Below are 23,233 nucleotides of genomic sequence, written 5' to 3'. Positions count from 1 at the left end.
GAAGCACAAACTCCAGTCCCAGGCTTTGGTCTGGATTGGTGGCTCTTACTACGCCAGTCTGCTCCAGTAGCTCACTGTGGAAGGGCTCTTTGTTCCACCAGTAACCAAGTAAGAAAAGGTCATTGCAGGTCACTCTGACCACAAAGAGTCCGCTCTCTGCCGAGTCCTCGAGGGTCTGGATGCAAAGCGTCTCAGTTCTGTTAACTGTTGTCATGTTCGAGGAAAACCTGGAAGAAAATGAGGGGAAATTTGGTCTGATTTGAGTTGATATTCACAACAGTCAATTCTGCTATTTCCTCCATCGAGGTCTAACATAACGACCCAAAATATTTTACCACCTCTAATGGTGAGGCATTGACACTGCTGTTTGTGTCTTTGACTGCACTGCCATCTACTATTCACTTTCAGTAACATGCTTTCTCATTTTCACTGTTTCCTTTTTTTTATCAAATCGTGATCAGAACATTGACCTTTTTCCCCATTATTTTTAACAAGCGGGCAAATGTATATGCATGTGATTCGCACATCTGTTTTCTCTTGTGATGAAACAAATCAATAACAAGCTCTTAGCTATTTGAATTTTGTTTGAATGTGCACACACACACACACAAGCTATAACAGCAACAACAAAAGCAACACTGTGCTCTTTATATAGTGGCACTATAAATGGAAAGCTGCAATGCCACATGCTGTTTCATTTTCTGGCTTTTATTACAAACTGTCATATAAAAAAACATGCATCTTCGTTTTTGTTGACTTTTAGTGTACTATATATTGGAACCTAGCAGCTGTCCTTCAGCTGTGTGAAAATTTCATGATGAGTCGACCAATAGAAATGCTCCAATTTTACTTTTACTCCAAATTTATTTTTTACCATGACTTCCATTTAATTTAATTTTATTTTTTGGGAAATACATGTTTTTAAATTGGACAGTGATGATATATAAAACATGCATGTGTATATTAAAGAGCAAGGAACTAAACTCAGAGATGAGTCTTTAAGGTTTGAGAAGACTGTTGTGGTAGCTTTTGCTCTCACTGTGGTGGTACCCTCAAGGGCAGTACCTTTAGTTAGGAACTTAATTGTACTACACTCTGTAATGATTGTAGATTTGAAAACTGTGTTGATTTCATACACCCAGTTTAATCTCCAGGACTTTTTTTTTATTTTTATTTATTTATTTATTTTTATTTCAAGCGGATGTTATGTACGTTTAGGGAACACAACTGTACTTTTAAACACTGGTGTACCTTTTAAAGGTACATTTACACTGTGTGTACCTTCAGTGACCATAATGTACATCTACTCCAGCTTTTTATTCTGAGAGTGAGGATACGTGACTAGAAAATTGTGTTAATTAGCCAACATTCAGAAGCCATCAGTATCCTAACACTTGTCATTGAACAAGTATCACCTATTTTTTATTTTTTTTTTCTCCATTTGAATTATTGAATCAGCTGTGAACTGTCTGCCAAACACATTAACTGTGGATAAGTTACTGATACATGAACTACGAGAGCTGCGTGAGAGAGAGTTAAATATGCTGTTTCTCCTGAAAGTGGTCTGAATGGTTCTCTAAATTCTTTGACATCACTTTGACAGTAACCTTTGCCAGTGAGCATTTAGAAGGACTCACGATCAGTAAATGAACCCTGAGGGGTTGAAACTAAACTTGCTGTAAACTGTTATTCAGTATGCACTACTTTACTGCTGGGCAACAGAATCCTCACATCCATTTAGTTTGTTGCAGTCTGATTAAACATTTACGCGGGTTTGCGGCATTTAGCAGTACTTTGTTTTCCAATCAGAGAATGCCTCCCAGCTAGAGCAAATGGTTTAGGGTCCAAACTATCCATGAATTATAGTAGCTCTGAAAATCCTGATCAGTTCTTTTCCATCAGAACTTCACAAGTGTTTAGAGAAACCTAAACAAGCTTTAAGCTGATACCTAGGAAAGAGAAGAGAGTAGACACACACAAGACACACATGTGTTAAACTACACATTTAAATGTTTCTTCAAGGCTTCTTTAGTAAAGGAAAATACACACACACACACACACGTATGATGCCTACATTAATTGAGGGAATTCAACATTAGGGTATGCCTTTCATTGTGCATTTGGCAATTAATTTTCTGCATTTGAAACTTACAAATGCTTGTATTATATTTGCTGCCAAAATCCTGACTGGCTGTAATATATCAAAAATAAATAAATAGATAAATAAAAGATATAAGGACTGCAAAGCCACAGATTAATTAAAGCAAATGCATGCTACCTGCTAAGTTCCTCTTACAGAAATCTATTTTTTATCCAAAGTGTAAGGTTTTTCTATAATTTTATGACAAGGAGAACAGAAAGCTTTTTTTTTTTCCAACAGAAGTTTTTTCCATTTTTTCAGATGTTCTCTTGAGCACAAGGTGGAAGTACCTCACAATAAGAGGCTCATGAATGAACACTGATGCAAAAATCAACATGTGATACTGTAAAAATGTTGAAAATATAACACTTGTGAATTTTCCAGAACTGTCACTTATTTCCAAGCTGCTGAATCATTCTAGTCTCAATATATAACATTTTAAGCCCTAATTATCAAAGCAAATTTAAGATATTACCAAAAGGATAAAATACCAAAAAGCCCTTCCATATATTTTCTTTCCGTTACCTTATGTTGTCATCTGTTCTGGGTTTCTGCCTGTGTTCTGTTTATGACATCAGAGCTGTATCATTTGGTTTGCGCTCTCCACTAAGATCAGTCGGTTAGCACTGAATTTGCATGTAGCGGTATCTCCCTCTGAGGACCTCTCATTAGCAGGATGAAGGCGTGTGCATGTTTGCTTTGAGTGCCATTGATAGGAGTGTAGTGAGTTTGTGTATACTGAAATGTAACACGTTTCCATGTGGTGATGCTTGTTGACTTGAACTTGAATTTTTGCCAAGAAATTAAAAAAAAAAAGTTTTCAATTTTTTCAGGCCCAAGTATGTGCCCTGTCACCAGGACATCACAAGTTCAATCTCCTGCGTTGTCTCAGCTGTCTCTCTTTATATAAAATTAATCTGAGTCTCTGACTGGGTAGGAGAGCACCCCCCCCCCCCCTTTGTGGAGGGTGGGGGGGTGGGGGTGGCAGCTTGGGTTCTCATCTGATGCATTAAGCTGTTGAGTGCTATTTTACCTTCATTTATGTGCATACAGCAGTGTGTATTGTTTAATAAATCAGGCTTTACTCTGGGTTCTGTTATGAAAGCAAATCATGAGGACACTGTGTGCGTAAACATATTCACATTTCTGTAAGTATGATTTTTACATATTTGGTATTTAGCTCCAAAACACTTAATGTGAACTGTTGCACTAAAAGAAAGACATAGCTGGCCTTTTAGCACAAGTTATGTATTATTTGAATTCTGTTTTGTTTACCAGCAGCATTTAAATACAATTTATTTAAAAAAAAAAATACGTTCCCTCTTACTTGATTGGAACATGTTTTGATTCTGATTATACACCCCTGCTTGTTAGGTAAAGTGCCTTGTAGATCCAGTTCAAAAGCGTCTTTTTTGATTTCAGTCGACAGACACATCTTGGTTGAATAACTGTAAGGGGTAAGGAGATAGATTTGTTGATTTTTTTCGCTGTTGCCTCCAAGTGTAGAGATGTATGTTGATAGTGCTATAAAATGTGTAGTTAACTTTCAAGATGACCTTATTTTAGTGACCTAATCAGTTAATGAAAATGTGTGGGCGTCTGTTTGGGGACAGGTGTTTTGTTGTTACATCTACTGGCACAAAAATAAACCTAGCCATATTTTAAATACTAGGCGAATGTGAAGTGTACATCAAACAGCATATCAACAGATTAATTTGTGCCGCTTTTCTTTATGCGCAACCTTCTATTTCCTACATCCAAAGAAAAAATGATCTGTTCCATTTTGGACAGATATCATCAAAGCAAAGACTAGGTATTTAAATTTCCTATTGCATCTACTGGCAGTTCATGCATGTCATTCAATGTAAAGGTAGTTAGTCTTAATTAATTTGGACATGTATGATTATGCATCGCTTCCATTTCACTGTGTTCATGCTGCATGTGGAAATGTATTGCTAACTACACAAGAACAAAGGGAAGCTTAAATCCCGACACATCTATTCCCCGTCTCTGAGAGAAAGACAGTCACGTCAGAGATTGGATACGCACAAAACCAGTTTGCTGTCCAAACAAGGCGTCCCACTTTGCGGCAACCCTATTCCACGGCCTGCTGTCAGAACTTTGATTGTTTTACAGCTGCGAGTGAACTTCAAAGTCCACTCCGGAGGATGAGGCGCGAAAACATCTGTGGCTCCTCATCCATTTTTCACCTGCCTAAGTGCTGCAATTTCAGAAGCCAATGCCACGGCACGAAGAGTGGTTCCTTTTTCAAGAAGAGCGTAGGGAAGGGTTTTTATTTATTTATTTATTAATCTTATTTTTAATATATCTTTACAGAATTTTCATAGAATGACTTGGTCTCTTGCCTTTTCAGACCTCACAGAGATCTGCAGATCCAGCGTTGTTAAATCAAGACATTGCCTTTTAAAATAGTCTTCTAGCCCTTTTTTTTTTCTTCCCCCTTCTTTTAGTCCTCCTTTGTAGAGAAACTGTAAAAAAAAAAAAAAAAAAAACACTTCCCGTGCAGATTAAATGCTGCAAGGTCTGACTGAAGAGCTGTGTGAGATACTGGCCCGTGAAGGTGGTCCATATTGGGTTTTTTCCCACTCTTGTTTGCTAATGGTTTTATCAGCTGCTAAAAGGCATGTGAGATAACGCAGCTTGCAATGTAAATTAGAGGCAGTAAATGAGTGTAAAATGTTTTTGTGTGGATGACCAGGAATAGATGTCTGCAGGGACTGATTTCCCTATTCAGAAACACCTACATTGCTGCTGTGTGAAAAGAGAAAAAAAAATGTCCTTTTTACTGATAAAACATGAACGGTAAGAAAGCATCTGTTTGAAGGTTTTTGTGATCTGACCTTGTTAGCCAGGTGCTGTGTGTGTAGTTTGGTGGTTTGGCCTCTGCTGGCCGTCTCTGCCCCTTCACTTCATGCACAGATATTTTATCAGTGTCTTTTTCGTGAAAATGATGCATGTTTTTTGTTATCAAATTCGCCTTTCTAAGGGCTGTGCAAATTTGTCAGTGGCTTATAATGCATTACCTAAAATTAACCATACACTTTCTGAAGAGGTCTGGGAGAAATGTTTGTTATCAAAGTTTAAGGAATGTTTTAAAAACAAATGTAATATAATAAATCCTCGTTTGACCCTCGGGGCTATATGTAGATGTGCCCCGCGAGCTTCTTGCTAAGTCTCTTTCACTGTAGCCTTTTTAGTCAAATATACTTTTGAAGACGAAGGTCATTGATGGTTCTCTGTGCTGTTTGCAGAAGGATTATTAATTAAAAATGGAATTAACAGACCAATAATGGCTATTGAATATTGGGAATTTAACCTATTATTATTATTCTTATTTGTTCATGTCTGAAATAAATAAATTAATAATAAGTATTAAATAAATAGTAAAAATATATATGAGAAAAAAATAAAAGGAGGAAAAGATTCCATGCTGCTGTGCTGTTGTACATTTTACATAAAATTCCATGCGTAATAAAATGGACACCAAATATATTTTAAGCCTGGGGTTTAGGGGTGCTTTGTGTTCATTTTTTAAAATTAATATTAGAATAATGCTATGAAAAAAATCTAATATCAGACTTGATTGAAATGCTCATCTTTAGTTTGTGTCTGTGAACCATCCCTAACCTACTGTAGTGAATACTTTCTTAGGTATCCCCTGGATTTATTCAGCAGCACATGAGAAACTGTAACTAGCACAGTGCCACTGCTATAGGATCCATTAGGTCTGGATCTGCAGTGCAGGACTTTGAAGATGACAGCTTCTAGGAAGAGGTGAGAGGTCGCTTATTTTTCAAATGTGAGGGCATGAATCAAATTAACCTCTTGCTAGTGATTTTTGTCAGTACATGACCTCACCAATCAATGATGTCCCACCCTACAAATCAGATCATTTTAGTTGTACTCATTATTGTTTATAGAATAAACCGAAAACTAAATGCTTTGAGGCAACCTAAAATAGCATATGTCTCATATAAGTACCTTTTAAAAAAGGATTCTTCTTCCAAATTTTGGCCATATGCCCTTGGATTCAGGGAGACTACGCTTTAATGTAGCAATGAAAAGCTCCACTCAAGCAACTCACACTTCAAATCAGGGTTTATTTCAGTGGAAACGTTCAAGCTGAAAACAACATAAAAAATATCAGCCAGTACTTTTGAGCCCCTGCCTGACTGCAACTGCAGAACACTGTAGGAGTGAGATTTCCCAGTGGAGTTCATACAGTAGATATGGTATGTGACTAAGGAAAGCCCTGAAACTTCAGATCCTCAGCACAGACGAGACGTAAAATTCAAAGCATAAAAGTACAGTAATATTAAATTTTTTTTTGGGGGGTGGATTTAAGACTACATACCAGAAGCATAAATGTAGGACCATGAATCAGAATATATATATATATATATATATATATATATATATATATATATTATAATAATAAATGTAATGGTATAAATTAAATTATAATATATTGAATTATTTGACCATTCACGCTGGGTTGAATTTTTTTTAATTTATTTTTTCTTTTATTAAAAAAAAAAAAATAATAATAATAATAAAACAAAAATATACCGAGATATTGTGCTAGAGATGTTAAAGGTAAATATTAACCTAAAACCCACATAGAAGGCAATTCATACCTCATGAAATTGTCACAAGTTTGAGACAATGCAAGTTTCTATAGCAATCCAAATAGTCCTTGATTGTCTGTGAGGAGTTTGATGTGTTCTCCCAATGTTCACCTGGGTTTCTTCCCACAGTCCAAAAACAAACGTTGGTAGGTGGATTGGCGATTCAAAAGTGTTCATAGATGTGAATGTGTGTCTATGTCTTGCCCTATGAGGGACTGGCGCCCCCTTCGGGTTGTGTTTCTGCCTTGTGCCCAGTGATTCCGGGTGGGCTTCGGATCCAATGCTACCCTGAACTGCATAAGCGGTTAAAGTGATGAATGAATGAATGGTGCAGAGCTTTTCTAGTCAGTTACTGTTCAGTTGCAACTCATGACTAAAACCAAAGGTTGTGCGCTGGCTGTGCAAATGCCATAAAGCATTATTCAATTGTTTTCAAGTGCCTGTGGCCCCAGTGCAAACATAAATAAAAAGTCCAAGGAGATCCAAACGATAAAAAAAAATCTCAAAGGGCATGGTAGAAATCCAGAAATGACATCTGCACTGGCAATAACAGCAGTGCAAGAAGCCAAGTATCACCACCAAGGCAATCCTTTTCAATCTGAACATTTCTGCTATCAACATTTCATGGCAGACTTTTATAAGTATTAGATCTTGTCCAATAAATATTTCAGCCTGCCACGGACCCCAGCTCCCTTGAATAGTAGTAGTGACTCGAGGACTAGGAAAGTCATTATGGTCCTCCAGGCAGAAGTTCTACAGTTCAAGGCCTTTGTGTCCACCTGAGGGCTATTAGAACTACAGAACAGCTTGGTTTCCTCACCTGAGCTGAGGTGTGAGGAATTAGGCAGATGGAGGGGAAAAGCACTTGCAGGAGAGAGAGTGTGGATGATTCAAGTGTCTCAGAATCCACTGAGGAGTAGCATATCTGACAGTAGGTGTTTTATGTCAGGATGAAGGCATACCTCATATGTCCCAGGCCCACTTATGGAGGGATTATTCAAATGGAGATGGAATTCTCTCTGTTGAACCTATTGGAATTTTAAATGGAGGAGCTGGCGCATGAATCGCACATGGTATGCAAGGTCAAGACTAATTTTGTTGTGAAATTTATACTTTAGGTCGTAATCTAGTTTTTATTATTGTTGCATATAGTAACAGCATCATAAATGGACCAGTTGCATCTTCTGAGTAAATGGTCAAGATTAACAGGTGAGGATATCTGAAGTTATGGGTGTTAGTGGAAATCTTTGGGTTTTAAGTTTTACAGTTGAAACAACTTTTAAAAAGAATCACTTATGAGCTTACGGTGCTTGGTATCATTTTTGGCGAAGTGGGACATTTCCGAATAAGACGCTACAGCATACAGCCTTGATCATAAAGGAGTTTCATGAATTAGTTGAAAGGATATCGCAGAGCGCTGCTCTTCAAAGTGCCTTGCGGAAGTCGGTGACTGACAAGCGAATCTGATTATAATTCAGATGGTGGCTGCCTGGGATTAGATCTTATTAATGATTTAAATGGCTACTTATTGCTGTAGTTGACCCCCAATTACCTCTCTCTTTGTTTTCATTTCTGTCATTAATTTTATGTCTTCGAGCCTTGGTCATTAACGACTAAGTGATTATCATGCTCTTAAGTTGGGGCATTTGTTGGAGCTTATTCAGCACAGTAATGAAGGTGCCTTATAAAGAAGTTTATTCAGTCTTATGAGTTGTCTATTGCTTCTTTTTTATCTTTTGTGGCAAGTGGCAGTAACGAGTTCCATTTAAACCAATTGGAGCTTTAACACACATCAAATATTTGAGAAAAATTTTTAGAAATGGCTAACGGTGCTGAAGCTAGTTTTTGTTCGATTTATTATTTTATTTTCTTGTTTTGTTTTCTGCCCACATGCCTCGCATATTCAGAATCCTCACAACCAAACCCAAAGCGGTTGACTTTGACGCACAGGAGGGTGTTTGCCAGAGCTGGTGTTCATTAATAGCCTGTCGTTTGTAAACATCTCTCCCAAAGGCAAACATTTGTCAAAACATTTGTCCGACTGCGCTTCTTCAATTACCTCTTTTGCCGTCACAGCCAGTGGTCCAAACTTTGATTTAATTCATCTCCTCCAGCAAGATGGGACCATGTCACAAGACCCATGCAGCCAGATGGAGATAAGATTGCAGAGCCAAGAGATTTTTTTTTTGTTTTAGAATGTTCCAGGTTTTTTCTGTTGTGATAGAAATCAATTTTCTGGGTTTTCAATTTTCAAATTTAGGGGTAAAGATGCATATTTATGAAATGCCGAAAATGGACAGATCTTGTGTCATTATTAAAAAAATCTGCCTGTACCTACTCCCTTGGAACTGTAGGCAAGTTATGTACAGTATGTCTGCTTGTTGGTTTCTGAGCACGCCTCACTGCATCTGCCTCTGTTTTGTGTTGCAGAGTATGAAGATGGCAGCTTATCGTCATGGGTGAACAGGGAACGTTTCCAGGGTTACCTGCAGATTGATGGCTTCACACTCTACGAGCTGGGAGAGACTGGTACTGACCCGCATTACAACACACACCATCAGGCTCTCGCAAACAAAGCAAACCAAATAAAACAAATGAGGAAACCTGTCCTCTGACCTATGTAAAGAATGTGAACAGACATGATATTTGCATTCATCTGGAAGGTACTGCATTGCACAAAACCTTTCGGATACTACTTCCTCATTTGACGCTATTTAAGTGATGAGACTTTTTGATCTTTGTAAGTTTTGTATATATATTTATACACTAACATAAAAAATTTAGAAGCATTCATTCAGGTATAACTTGAACAGCATTGTTTTGAAGACAAAGCTGGTCACTTTACGAAAAAATAACAGCATGGCTTGTGTGTTGTATTACTTTTATACAACAGTTTAGGAATTAAATTTAATAAATAAATAAATAAACAGAGCTGTTAAGTAGTGTCAGATAATTGTCAAATTCTGACACTGACAATTCCTTCCTCCAGATTAGTTTCTCAGCATGCATCTTGTTACTACTCTTCTGTAATGAACTGCAGAATCTCAAATTTCCCTGTGTTCGCTGTGAATTGTACAAATTAAGTAGGGGAGGTAATGGCTTCAACGGAGCAATAGTGATTTATACTTCTCATGTGGCACTGTTCACATATTCAGCCACAAGCTGCATGACTCAGTTTTAACTTTGTAGAGTATTGAGAGTGTTTTAAGACATGGCCAGAACATGACTAGTCTGTCTAAGCTGCAGAAGCTATTGAGCTCTTCATGAACACTACAGAAACTCTGTGTTTGAAATGGCCTCCTATTCTCTATTCCCGTTATTCAGTAAATAGGTCACTATTGTAAGGAGTTTAATTTAGGAGGCCAGTGAACGATTTCGGACGCTACCTCGTGGGTTTGATCGTTAATGTGTGACTGCAGATCATGCTATAAACATCATGCCATCAGTCCACTGTAACCCCATGAGAAGAGCTTGCAGCACATGCTTAGAGTCAGGGCTTTGAAAAAACTTAGATTATTTATTCAATGAACCTGCTATTTAAATTTGAAACACGTCTGCGGAAAGGTTGCCATTGCTGCTCTGTGTAGGCCTCCTCAGACAAAACATGAGAATCTTCAAACCAAACAATCCAGTCTATTATGGGTATCTGCTGTCTGCTAGGATACATTGGTTGTACACTTATTGTGGTGCATTGTGGGATAGTTTGAGTTCACTGACAATTGTGCTCTATGTTTCTTGGACACTGCTATGAAATGGTGGAACTCTAAAAATTGTGCACTATATGATGAATAGGGTACAGTTTCAGACACCTACTGCATCTCATTTCTCTCTCCACTTAGATTTTCTCTTTAGCCAGTTCAGGTTTTTTAGTTTGTTTGTAGTTTTTTGCATGTGCTCTTTCAGATTAAGGATACTTTTTGATTTATTATGTTTTTATTTTATTTTATTGTTAAAGCTACGCTGATTTAATGTTTTATTTAGTTTTTTGATGTTGAACTTTTTTTTTTCCAGAGAAGTTTTGTAAAATGCGATTAAAAACAAGGATATATGAGCACTGCCTTGGGTGACTGTCAGTGAGGAGTTTGGTGTGTTCTCCCCTTGTCCCTGTGGGTTTCCTCCCGCATTGCAGAAACACACTGGTAGATGAATTGGCTATGCATTTTTTGAACATTAACAAATGTACAATTTAGCGTATGCCACACTGCGTACGTTACATAAGAGTGTAACGTTTATAGAATATTCAAGTTCCACTAAAAGCTGGAGAATATGAAAGATGAAAGGATCATGCAACATAGGATCAAGCTTTGCAAGTAAAGATAGGTCATGGCTGACCACTTTGTGCCAGACTTAATGAGAGAAATGTCAAGCATTTGAAAAAGAACATTTCTCAGCACAAGACTTCAGTGAACATAGGCCTTTCAGCGTCTACAGAACATAATGCTGTGAAAATCTGTCAGTCTGGGACATGGCTGAACAAAACCTTCAAATATTTGTGAACTTGGAGCCCTTACTTAATACAGTCCACCGCTATGTTAAGAAATGCAAGGTGAAACTGCGTTATACAAAGACACACATTAATTTTCTGGACACTGTCTGTTTAAAAATTCCAAATTTTAGTTTTTAATCGTATGTTTAGAAAGTGTCCCAACTTGAAATAGGGTTTTTTATAAATAGTGTTAAAATTTCTGCATAGGTCGAGGCAAAATATATTTGCCATGAGGTTTGATGACCACATTTTAAATACAATAATTACTAAACTACATTCTCAATATTTAACATCTTTCTCAGACTTCTGTTTCTCGGGTTTTTTTTATTTTTCTTTAAACGCACCTATGAAGTATAGTTGTAGAAACTGATTAAAGTCACTTCATCCTGTTAGTTGTGTATTAATGTATTTATAATAGCGTTGTGAGGATAATACTGTAGTACTTAGCATAGCTGTGCAAATGTTTTGACAGACCATGTGTGTAACATTTCGCATTATTATATTTCTCTTTGGAGGTGCATGGCTTATGCAGCTCCACCAGGGGGCGCCCATGCATTCTCTTTTCTCTATTGACTTCCTGCGCAGTGCAGAATGGTCCTCAGTACCAAAGCACATTACTCTGTTCATTAGAGGCATCACTTTGCTTAAGTCTCTTTTCTCATCCAGATGAAACTTGGGCAGTGTTCCAATCCGAACCTTATCCAAACTCGGTATTTAAATATAAAAATAAAAACGAATGGTAGGTTATGTATGTACTTTTAGACAATGACTGTGTTTTTATGAGTGGTGAAACTTGATTATAGTTTTTCCTCCATTTTCTCTCTTTGCCTGGGCAGGAAAATTGGTGGCAATCGCAATCATTGACGATAAAGATGCAACAGAGGAAAGCACGAGGTAAATAAAATGTTCCAATTTTTCCAATTTTTATGTTTTTTTTTTTTTTGAATAACTCCCACGCACTGACATCGCAAACACAAGCGCTGCCATGGAAACGCACAGACTGCCATTCAAATACGCCATGCTCCGTGTCAGTTAAGCTTTTCTTCTGTGATGAAAAGAGTTTACACAAAATGGTGCTCATTCAAATCCAGTTCACCCTTAAAGAGCCTTATTTGAATTCTTCCTTTCTCTCCGACTCTCCTTAGGTTAAAGAGTCTCATACAGAGAGTCTCCAGCGAGTACAGGGATGACTTCAACAGGTAAGACGAGGCGGAAGTGAAAAAGGCACTCCAAAGCTGCATTCATGCCTCTCTCTCAAATTAGAGGAGACGTGAGAAGAGCTGCTTACTGCGTCTGTCCCATCAGCCGAGTTAACCTCACCTTGCATCATGTTCCATTCATATTCATCAAGCCTAGCGCCACTTCAATCACTCCATATTTGACAGCGGACAAATTTGTAAATTTCAAAAAGTGAGGTCTTCCATGTCTTATCCTGTCATCAAATTGCATTTGAATATTTATTTCTTCAGTTCTACACAGAAAAAGTTAAAATAAGGGATGAAGCAATGATCAACTGGGCAGTGTGTTTGTGTCACTCGTGAATTGACTTATAAAGAAGGCACAGCAGGAGGAATATTTAACACTGTCTCTTTTTAGCACGCTTTCAGCTGAGATAAATGCTTCATCCTCTTTGCTAAATCTTTCTAATCAAAGTCTTCCTTGCATTTGGCCCCATTAGACCCCACTGCTTTTCTTAGATCTCCCAAATCAGCTATTAAAGTTTCTGCCTTTCTGTCTTGCCCTCCGTTTTTTCACAAGTCCCTGGAGATTCTGTCTGAGATTGGCGATGTACATCCTCGCTTTGACATATCGAAGCTTAAGCGGTTGTTTTTAATTGCGTTAAGCCCAAGACCTCCCCAGTAGATGGCTGAAAGCGATCCGCCCTGGTGGCTGCTGGGAAGCTGCATATGAAATGAAGCTAAGGGGATGACTGGCTAATGAGAAAGGAGCTAACCAACCCACTCCTCTCAGATTCATCACTGTACGTAGACATACTCAAGACTGCTGGATCAAACACAGCAAGGAGAAAAGTGTGTGTGTGTCAGTCACAGCAGGGAGCAAGATTGTGTGAAAGGAAGTAAAGGGGGGGAAAAACTGAAAATAGACAGAGGAGGTTTTATGGTGAATCAACTTTGATGGTAGATAATAAGTGTACTCTTTCATTCCCTCTCTACTCTTCATTCTTCCCTCGTTTTTCTTTTCTTCTGTTTTTCTTGTCTTTTCCTCATCTCTCTCCCTCCTACCCCCCGTCTCTCTATCTGTCTCTAATCACACGCATCCTCTTTTGATTCTGTTTCTATTCCTGCTTTCTACCCATATCTTTTTTTTGTTTTTTTTTTCCCCCACTGTTTTGTCACCTATTTTATTTGCTTTACCTTTCTTTTCTCTCTCAGTGCAGCACATTCTGGGTCTCTTGCTTTTTTCCCATTCTTTCTCTCTTCTGTTCTCTTTCTGTCATCTTCCATTCCCCTTCTCATGGTTTTCTCTTTTTACCTAATGTCTACTCTCTCTTTCTCTTTGCTTTTTCTTTCATTCAGACTACAAACAGTTTCCAAAAACATTGGCACACTGCAAAATGTTGATAAAAAAATGCAATGATGTGCAAATAATTTCCACCAGATATTTAATAAAAAATTATTATTTTTTCTTTGTAGAATTACACAAAATTAACCTGTCTTTTGTTGCCCTTTCCCAACTGTTTTGGAAAGTGTTGCTGACGTCAAATACAGATAGACACACACACATTTTTTTAAAGAAAGTAAAATGTCTCATTGAATTTCAACATTGAATTTGTATTTTTGATTTTTTTTTTTTGATTGAATTCACAAAACATCATTACAGTTTTTATTTATTTATTTTGCACATCTTCCCAACTTTGTTCTGTTCTATGTTCTGTTGTGTCTCCTTTAAGGCTCATCAGGTTCCTTAAAGTTGTGTACTGTATGTGTTTGCTATGAAAACAAGCTTCCTCTGCTGTTTCCTTTGTTTTAACCCAATGAAAAACTTACTCAGCTTCCAGAAGCAACAGAGTCATCACAAACATGCAGAGGACTGATGTTATTGACGCATGCAAACAAACAGCGGTATTCAGAAGGAGTTTTAAGCCTGTGACAACTCTGATATCTGAATAATGAAGGCTCTCTGGTGACTTGATGTCTTTTTTTACTGATCTGACTACAGATGAATGTAATATACAAATGTATCTAGGAAAATATAATCCCTTCCAGAGTCAGAGAGAGAGTCCTTGGCCTCCCGGCATTAACGGTCAGATGAATCATACTGGTAATTTGCTATGGAGAGGAGAAGAGAAAAGACAGGGAAAAATGGACAAAAGCATTATGATGAAAGACCTGATTATTATTATTTTTTTTAATAATAATAATAAATAATTACAAAAATCCTTGTTCTTCTCCTCTGAGCATGTGATTGAAATTAGGTCCCCATATAAAGTCTGTACTGTTCTTTCTGCATCAAATTATTTACAAATTTTTACTAGATGTAGTTTTACAGCATTGATTACTGCATTTATTAAAATTAAGGCATATTTATAAAATCAGCCTTGACTGTGTTAATCCTTTTTGGCGCTCGTCTCATTGTATGCTGCTTATTTGTACAAGATAATGAGCAAGTTGAGGCTTTTTTAAACAATATCTTGGAATGGAATATCTTCAATGAGGGACATTTTTCAAATATCTGGGTTTTGTGCAGGTGGAGACTCTGTGGAGGCCACATTCCCAAATTTAAAACAGCCCTATCCTGTGTTTTTCTTGTATTTATTCCCCTCCCCTTAGGTTCCACTTACAATAGAAACCTGAGTGCTAATTTCCATTAGAATTAAACATGCTGTCGTTTGAAAATGACCTCTGTTATAATCATCTATTCTGCCTCATTCCAAAAGCAGTTCCATTGCTCGGGTCCAAAATCTATGTTCATTAAAACCACGTGAGGAACTTGTAGTATTTCATTGCATGGTCCACATTAAATTGTGCACAAGACATTGTTTGATTGACTGACAAATCTAAACACTTACCTTAGCCAGATGGTGCTGTACTTTTTTTTACAAAATATTAATGCAAGGGTCCTCCAAGGTTGATTTAAAGGAGAGCAACTCTGAATCTTCATTGTCTGTAAAGTACTTGTGTAGGACTAATATATACACTCAGAAATAACGAAGTAATGTTACATTTCAGTCACCCTGAACTGGATAAGCGGCAACAGACAATGAATGAGTGATATTACTTGAATTTAAAATCTCTATATTTAAGTGTAATAAGAGTGAACGTTCCTTACCAGAAGGACACCATTCCCCAGTCACACTAAAGTCAACCAGCCCCAGTGATCCACAGCCGGTTGTTGTCCCTTAAAATTGATGATGTCCAGAAGTCAAACTGACAAGCCTGCAGACCAGAACTGTTCCAGAGGCTTCTCAGCAATCTAACACATTGTTCACACCAATACTTGTTTGTGTGTGTTTGTTCAGTCGGAGTCGAAAGGGCTTGAAGTTCCAGGATGATTGTGAGAGTGGAGTGTATTGAATGGTATTTAATCAGAGGTGCTATGTGCTTACACTTGGATGAATGTGCACTAGGTATGATGTGGAGTAAATTAAAGTGACTCTGATTCTAAATATTCTTATCCACCCATAGCAGGAATGTCTTTGTGAAATTGTCCCATACGTCACAGAACTCAGAATTGAGTTTGGTCTTTTTGGATTGTCTCAGATGATTGAGTTTTACCATTACATTTACATGTATGACATTAGGCAGGTTATCTTTTCAGCTCTAATCCAATACAAATGTAGGTGAACATAGTGTTAACAGTCTTTCCCAAGGATCTGTTGTGCCTTGTGGGTATGGAATCTAACCCTTGCCACATGGAGGATAGCTGTTTTATGCTTTGTGGTACTTGAACCACAGCTCACAAGCTTCCACAGGTATATGTTGGTAACCTTTGAAAATACTGTGTTCGAGGGCGTTAAATGTGCATTTGTTGGAGTAACAGAACACACATCAACCATCTTAACCCATTCATTTATACACTCCAGGGTCTATTTCTGTTGTTTTGCCCACCAATGTTTAGTTAATAGTGTGTTGTTTAAATGCTTAATTTGATATGCCAAAAGGTAAAATGTGAAATCGCACACACTTTTCTGCCTTGAAAAGGAACTCTTTTGCAGTGATAAATACAGTGGCCCACGCAAAGCTAGCTTCAAAATATCTACTCTCCAAAGTGATTGTAGTTTTGCTAATGGGTATATGCCTTTGGCTTCACTCCTACGGGGACAAATTTAAATGATTAGCTTCTTTTCTTCTATTTAACTCATCATACGGTTCATCCAAAGTGGAAAAATAATTGTTCATTATTTCTTCTCTGATCATCAGGGATTTCCAGTTTGGCCACATGGACGGCAGTGATTACATCAACAGCCTCATCATGGGGTGAGTGTGTGTTTCTCTCCCCCTCTTTTCTCTCTCACCTCATCCATTCATTGTGCTATCCCTCCATCCCTGAGCTTTAGAACTCTAGAAAGTTGATCGCGTAATCACCAGAAAAACTGAAGCATTTGCACAATCATATAGATTAAATGGACATTTTTTGTTATTGTTGTGGATTCAAATGGACTGGCAACTTATTTACTTAACGTCTTTATATCTTTGGATGTTGTGGTTGAGAGATTGCTTAGAGGTTACTCAGGTTGACACTTATCTTGTCAGCTATCCATTAGAGCTTATTAAGCGGAGTAGATGAGTGCTTTTCCAAGACTCTTTATGGCTTCTATCCTTAGTTAATTATCCTAAGGTAACATCTCTATGATCATTAAGTTTTAATATTCTTCAGTAGGATGGACACCCACACATTGCCTTATGTCATTTGAAAGCATGTCTAATAGTTTCCTAAACATACTTTCTTCATTTTATGATACTCTTTGGACATGTGCATGTATTTATTAATTATTTATATTATATCTTTTCATGAGCTCTGGTTAGTCGTTATAGAATTGGATAGTTTGGTTTTATGAAAGTCGTAAGCAACACAAGGCCATTTGTTGTCACTGATTTCACCCTGTTTTACGTTTTGGGAATATCGCAGTCTCTTGAAGCTTTTTGCTCATTACGAGGTTTATAAAACATGGATGGTACATAATGCATAAAGCCCCTGAGCTTAGGTACCCCAGATGCTAGAATCAAAAGTTTTTTGAATGTTATCCCAGTTACTGCAGCCAAAAGTATGTCATAAAATCTGCTTAAATAATTTGATCCATTAGAATTTTGTTCAAATCTTTTTGGTTCAGTGTAATATTCTGCTTTGGTTTTCATAAACGTAAACGGCCCTTAAAGTCCCTTTGTTCAGGTGGCTTTTGTGCTGGCACTACTGTTTGAACTTGCTCTGGACAGCCGTTCGAGGCCTTTAATGATAAGCAGAGTAATAAAATTGTAGCCCAGACAGGAACAGAAATAGACTGGTGTCACTGTCTGTTATATACAGAAACTTCTGCGCAGACTGAGAAAGGAGAGGAAAATATTTTCAGCATATAAAGCTTGAAGCTGCATAATGAAAGTGTGTGTGTGTGTGTGTGTGTGTGTGTGTGTGTGTGTGTGTGTGTGTGTGTGTGTGTGTGTGTGTGTGTGTGTGTGTGTGTGTGTGTGTGTGTGTGTACACAAGCTCCCACATCTTCATTGTGCTCTGAGTTGTGAATTGGTCATTGTGCAGACCACTCTGTAGACCTACAGGCAAGAATGAATTGGGTTTTTTTGTGTGTGTGTGTGCACTTGTTTGTGTGTGTGTGTTTACCTTGCAGACCACTCTGCCCCAGTCATTTTGTGGATTGAGGCTGTGTGTGTACGTGTGTGTGTGTTATACTCTGTCAGTTGAAAGCAGGATTAATTGGCCTCCTTTGCAGAATGAAATCCTGGCCTGTCAATGGGCACTAATCCCGTCCTGCGGGATTTCCATGGAAGGAGATGTTTTATATTTCCAGAGTACAGTCATTCATCCATCCCTGAATATCTCTCTCTCTCTCTCTTTTATTAATATATATATATATTTGACCATTGATCTTCACACTCATCTGTGCTCTGAATCTGTCTGAGTCACAAACCTGTTTGAGTATTCAAATTAACAATCTGCTAGTCTCCCCCACTGTGCATATTGACTGTAATGGCCAGAGAGAGAGAGAGAGATTGCAAGAGAGAAACACAGAGAGAAAGAGAGCGAGTGTGAGTTAACAACAGGTGCACAATATATTGGAAAGTAATATCGCCTATTATTCTGTTGATAATTGAAAAAGGGAATTTTTATTAATCCAGTAACAGAATTACTCTTCGTAATTACAAATTCTTATTTAGCACCCTATTTTTAGTCTGCACACTCACGTGTGTGTGTGTGTGTGTGTGTGTGTGTGTAGTTAATTGTAATACCAATAAGAGTGCTTTTGCATAAGAGGCTCAATAAATAATAACATAACCTCATGTAGATGTTTCAACTATTGTCTGATTTGTGCAGTATGGGGGCTTTAGAAATGGATCAATATGAATCTCTGGCGTTTTTATCTGTCCTACATGTGCTGCACCTCATAAAACGGAAATAAATTGGGTTTATTATTGTTCCAGTAATTCTGATTTCTGTATTGGGTTCAGAGTTCTTTGAGTCTGTATCTGCTCTTATCAAATAGTGATGTTATTTAGTTGAAATTTAAATCGGGCTTAATATATAAATCAGCATTGTTCTTTATACCCCACCTCCCTGTTTGGTGAGTTGTGTTCTGGAATGCCTGTGAACATACACAGCGTGTGTAGAGTGTAGGGGAGGCTGTGTTTGTAGGAGACCTGTCTGCTCCTGCAGCGGTTTCATGTTTCTGACAAAGGAGGAGCTTTTAGCATCTTGTTCACGCCGTCGAGTCTGGTTGCCAGGCGCAGGATGTCCGAGCAGAACACGGCAACTGTCTGACGGAGGAATGCTTTAATACAGAATGCTGTGTATTAATAGAATGCAGCCAGAGGTTCAGCAGTCAGGACGGCATGTGTTTGGGCATTGTGTGTGTTAAGCCATGGTCTCAGGTCCCGCCTTGTTCTCTGCTGCAGACGGCTAAAGTAAATCTCAGGGCTTTGCAGTGATTCCATCCTGTAACAATTCTTATAAAACGATTTAGTGTGTCATGAATTTTCAGTACAGTACAGTGCCTTCCAGGATATAAATCTTAAATGATTAAAAGTTATCAATTGATCATGGAGCTGTGAGATTGCAGCTATTTCGTGGGAGCCTGTTGAAATATTGTTTGATAATAAAGCTAATTTAATCCATGGCTTGCCTTGGTTTAAGGGGGGAATGTCTGTAAAATCATCGCAAAAATGTTGCATATACCTCAACTACAAGCCGAAATAAGTTGTGTAATGTGATCTGTGGTGGCAGATTTGGTGCCTTGGAGACCGAAGACAGCATAAATTGAATTTCTGGCATGAAATGTCTGTGCGATCCTCATATCTTCATCTAAAATTAAGTTGGCGACAGTAGGGATGCAGCAATTCTGAGTTTGCCTGATTTTCTTTTAAAATTCTACATGGAAACATGCAGAAACCTTTTTCATTTAATGGAAACTTGCTATATACAAATATGCACTTAAATAAGTGCAAATAAAATAGAGTAATAAATAGCTAAGGAAGATATCAGTCTTGACTGGTGACACAACACTAGAAGCATGAGTGTTTGAGCGCTGTGACTGACTGTCTAACTTTACGGCTGTGACAGACTCAACAAAACTAACAATGGCGCTCGGAGTCGGTCATAGTGGTCAAATGAGCGGCTCTCATTCACCATCTCCTCCCTCTTCTCCTGTTTGAGTTTGTGTGTCCTTTCACCACTTTTTCTAAAGTGAAGTGTGTGTGTGCGTGCATTCTGTGTGTGTGTACAACAGCAACTGCAGTTGCTGTGTGTCAGGCACTCCTGTTTTAAGTGCATCAGATTTGCTCTGTAATGGTGTGTGTGTGTGCACTCTCTGAGCGACACGCTAGTGGCCTGGGCTGTGTTGTGCTTGTCAGCTATCATTTGTAAAGGTCAATGTAAAAGTGAGTGGTGAAGCCCCGCTGTGACCTGGCCAAGTGCACCATTTACATAAAGAAGGAGCTCAGATTTAAAATCACTGCTGTTTTTTTTTTTTTTTCTTTATCTGACAGAGTGAATCTGAGCTTTACTAATTACTTCCACAGAGAAAACCATATCATAACACAGCATTAATACAATGCAAGAGATTGGCAAACCTGTACATGTTTGCTGCCCTGGTCCCTCTATACACAGATGCAGATGTATATGTTTAAATCAAACTACACCCAAACAGAACTATTTTTTTTCCCTGGTAATGTAGATTTAAACGTATTCATCCAGATATAAAACAATAAAGATTTTATCATGAAGCCATAAGAAGCATGGCAAATGCATTATGAAAAAATGGGCATTACTGTAGGCTATAAAAATATAGCTTAGTCATCCCTTAGTAATGTTAACAAGGTAAAAGCTTGATTATCACTGGAGGTGAATTTAAAGATTAAATAAGTGTAAAATTTTAGAAGAACCCCAAGGTGATTCTGCAAGTTCAATTCCATCAGAGCCATTAGGGAAGAAATACTGTCCATTTCTTAATGCAGCCCTTCATCCCTTTCTCCCTACAGAGAGGTGTCTGTTCCATCTATCATCATTCTGAACACGTCCAACGAGCAGTACTTTCTGCCCAGTGAGCCAGTGGAGAGTCTGGAGCAGCTCATCCACTTCATCAGGAGTGTCCTGGATGGCACAGCTCAGGTACCAGTCTCTCAGCAGTCGGTCTCTTTAAACTTTGAATCCTAGCTGTTGGATATTCTGTTTAAAGCTAATGGCCTATTTATATAGCTGATTACCTAATTATGTAAAACATTAAGTGTACATTTTGTTTACATTATACGTCGATTGCTTTGAGACCACACTCGAATGTACTTTCATCAAGTGCACGCAGTGTTGGCCTAATGTTAATGCAAGTAAATATTTCTGATACACTACATGTCAATTCCAAGTTATCTTTCATTAAATGCTGTTGTGATGAACCGATTAAGGGCATTAAATTATGGACTGTTGTGTCCATGTAGATCAGAGGAATGAAATGGGAAAATGAATCATAAACAATTACAACTCAAATGTTCATCAATGATTAGGATCATCAATTTTATCAGAACTGTTTTATTACTTTATATAAGTGAGAAGTTTATTACTGTACCTTGCATTTATCTCTGGCAGTTACTGGGATTGTATTGGTTAACCCCCAATGCTCTCTAACTCAAGGACACTGCGGTCCAGATTAGTCTTTACCCTCTTTTAACACATTAGGCTTGATTTGAATGTCAGGCCTTCGATCACAGGTTTATATTCCACACAGTTCATGTGCTTCTGTTTAATTTTCCTCACAAGTTTGTCCTACTTGTATCAAATCTGGTGCAGACCACAAGAGAATGTGTTCCTCTTTTCAGACTTTGTCTCTGAGTGTTTTTCTCCTGCTCTCAGGGAGTTATTCCCACCACTATCACATTCAGCTTGATCATCAGACTGTCTGTACTCTAAATTCTGGAAGGTTTGTTGTTTAATTGAATTGAGCCAACCGTTTGGATCAAAGAAAAAGACTGATCTATGGAGTGCGGCTGCTCTGAACTTTATCTTCTCCCAGCTTCTGTTGACCATCTTTAGGTTTTTCTTTGTAAATGGTCTACGCTTTTATGTCAATCCTCAGTGATCCAGCAGGATTTTCGCATTCCTAGTTATTTTGAAGCATTCCTGAAAAAGCCTGCCGTCTAAAGGCGTTCGAGCAAAACAGAGAATTTGGAGTTTGAAACCTGCAGTCGTTTCCAGTCGTACTGTGAAGTGCGTTCTTGTTAGGGGAGCACCACAACAGTAGTTAGCACCCAAACTGATGCACAGTGCTGCAGCTAACGTAGCTCAGATCTGGAGCTGTCCTTAACGTTATTCTTCCAGTCTTCTTTTCCCTGTAATACATCTCACACATTGTCTGTTTGATATGCTCAGGTGCTGTGAGCTTATGACACATTTCATTATCATGGAGACAAAGTTCTTCCAAAGCTCTGGTTCTTACAGGTCCTCTCTCCTATCTTTCACTAGGGTTCATTATCACATGTCGAAGTGAGAGACCCATGGCTCTGTGGCATACTCGCCCCTCTTCTTCACACTGCTTCCTGCACTTCCATACCTCACTTCATTATCACATGGATCTCTTGTTTGTTCAGGTGTCGAGGCAGTACACTGCCACTAATGTTCTCATAACCTACCACCTTTTGTGCGCTCTTTTTTCCCCACAGTGCTGAAGTCAGCTTGCTTCACGTTTTTCGCTCCTGTACTCAGGAATTTTTTGTTTAAAGTAAAAAAAAACAACAACAAAAAAAAAAAACTGATTTCCATTTTAAACAAAATATAACACTAAAACACTTTTGGTATAGCCGGGTACATCACTTAAATATTTGCTTTAATCGTTAGACTGTTTAACATTTGTAGAATTGAATGCCTTTATCGAGACATGAATTGGATAATAATAATCACATTCTGTCACTGTAGCTGGGTTTCCATCCAAAACTATCACAAATATTATGCACAATAAAGAAATACCATCAGAAAAAAAGTGAAATGAGCCATGTTTCCATTCACTGCACTTTTGCGAATAAACTTTAGATGATGAAGATCAGTGATGGCATCGAAACAAGGGAGATGGAGATAAAAGTTTGATTTAATATTTATTTGTCGTCGTATAGAGCTTGTTCTAACAGGAAAGTAACATGCTGTGTGGTCTCTGACTTTCGCAGTTTTGTATATGTCTACAATATCCCACACATGCACTAAAATAAGAAGCTCAGGTGGTGGTATAAGAACAGAGCGGTGAAATGTAGAGAGGAGGGAAAGTCGGGGGGAGTCTGTTAAAAGCCAGTGATCGCG

At 38.1% G+C, this 23,233-nt stretch overlaps 1 protein-coding gene across 1 annotated transcript in view; it reads left to right on the top strand.

Annotated features, from left to right (window-relative positions):
• Positions 1-23,233, top strand: part of LOC136669216 (protein disulfide-isomerase TMX3-like) — a 50,374-nt gene that overhangs the window by 15,513 nt on the left and 11,628 nt on the right. Inside the window, exons 10-14 of the mRNA XM_066646791.1 lie at positions 9,220-9,318; positions 12,112-12,169; positions 12,421-12,474; positions 16,657-16,713; positions 20,938-21,067. Of these exons, the coding sequence (XP_066502888.1) occupies positions 9,220-9,318; positions 12,112-12,169; positions 12,421-12,474; positions 16,657-16,713; positions 20,938-21,067 (398 nt within the window). The remainder of the gene's footprint in view (positions 1-9,219; positions 9,319-12,111; positions 12,170-12,420; positions 12,475-16,656; positions 16,714-20,937; positions 21,068-23,233) is intronic.

This window comes from Hoplias malabaricus, chromosome 1 (genome assembly GCF_029633855.1).
Source record: "Hoplias malabaricus isolate fHopMal1 chromosome 1, fHopMal1.hap1, whole genome shotgun sequence".
In the NCBI taxonomy this organism is placed as follows: domain Eukaryota; kingdom Metazoa; phylum Chordata; class Actinopteri; order Characiformes; family Erythrinidae; genus Hoplias; species Hoplias malabaricus.
This window is presented reverse-complemented; position numbering and strand designations above follow the sequence as displayed.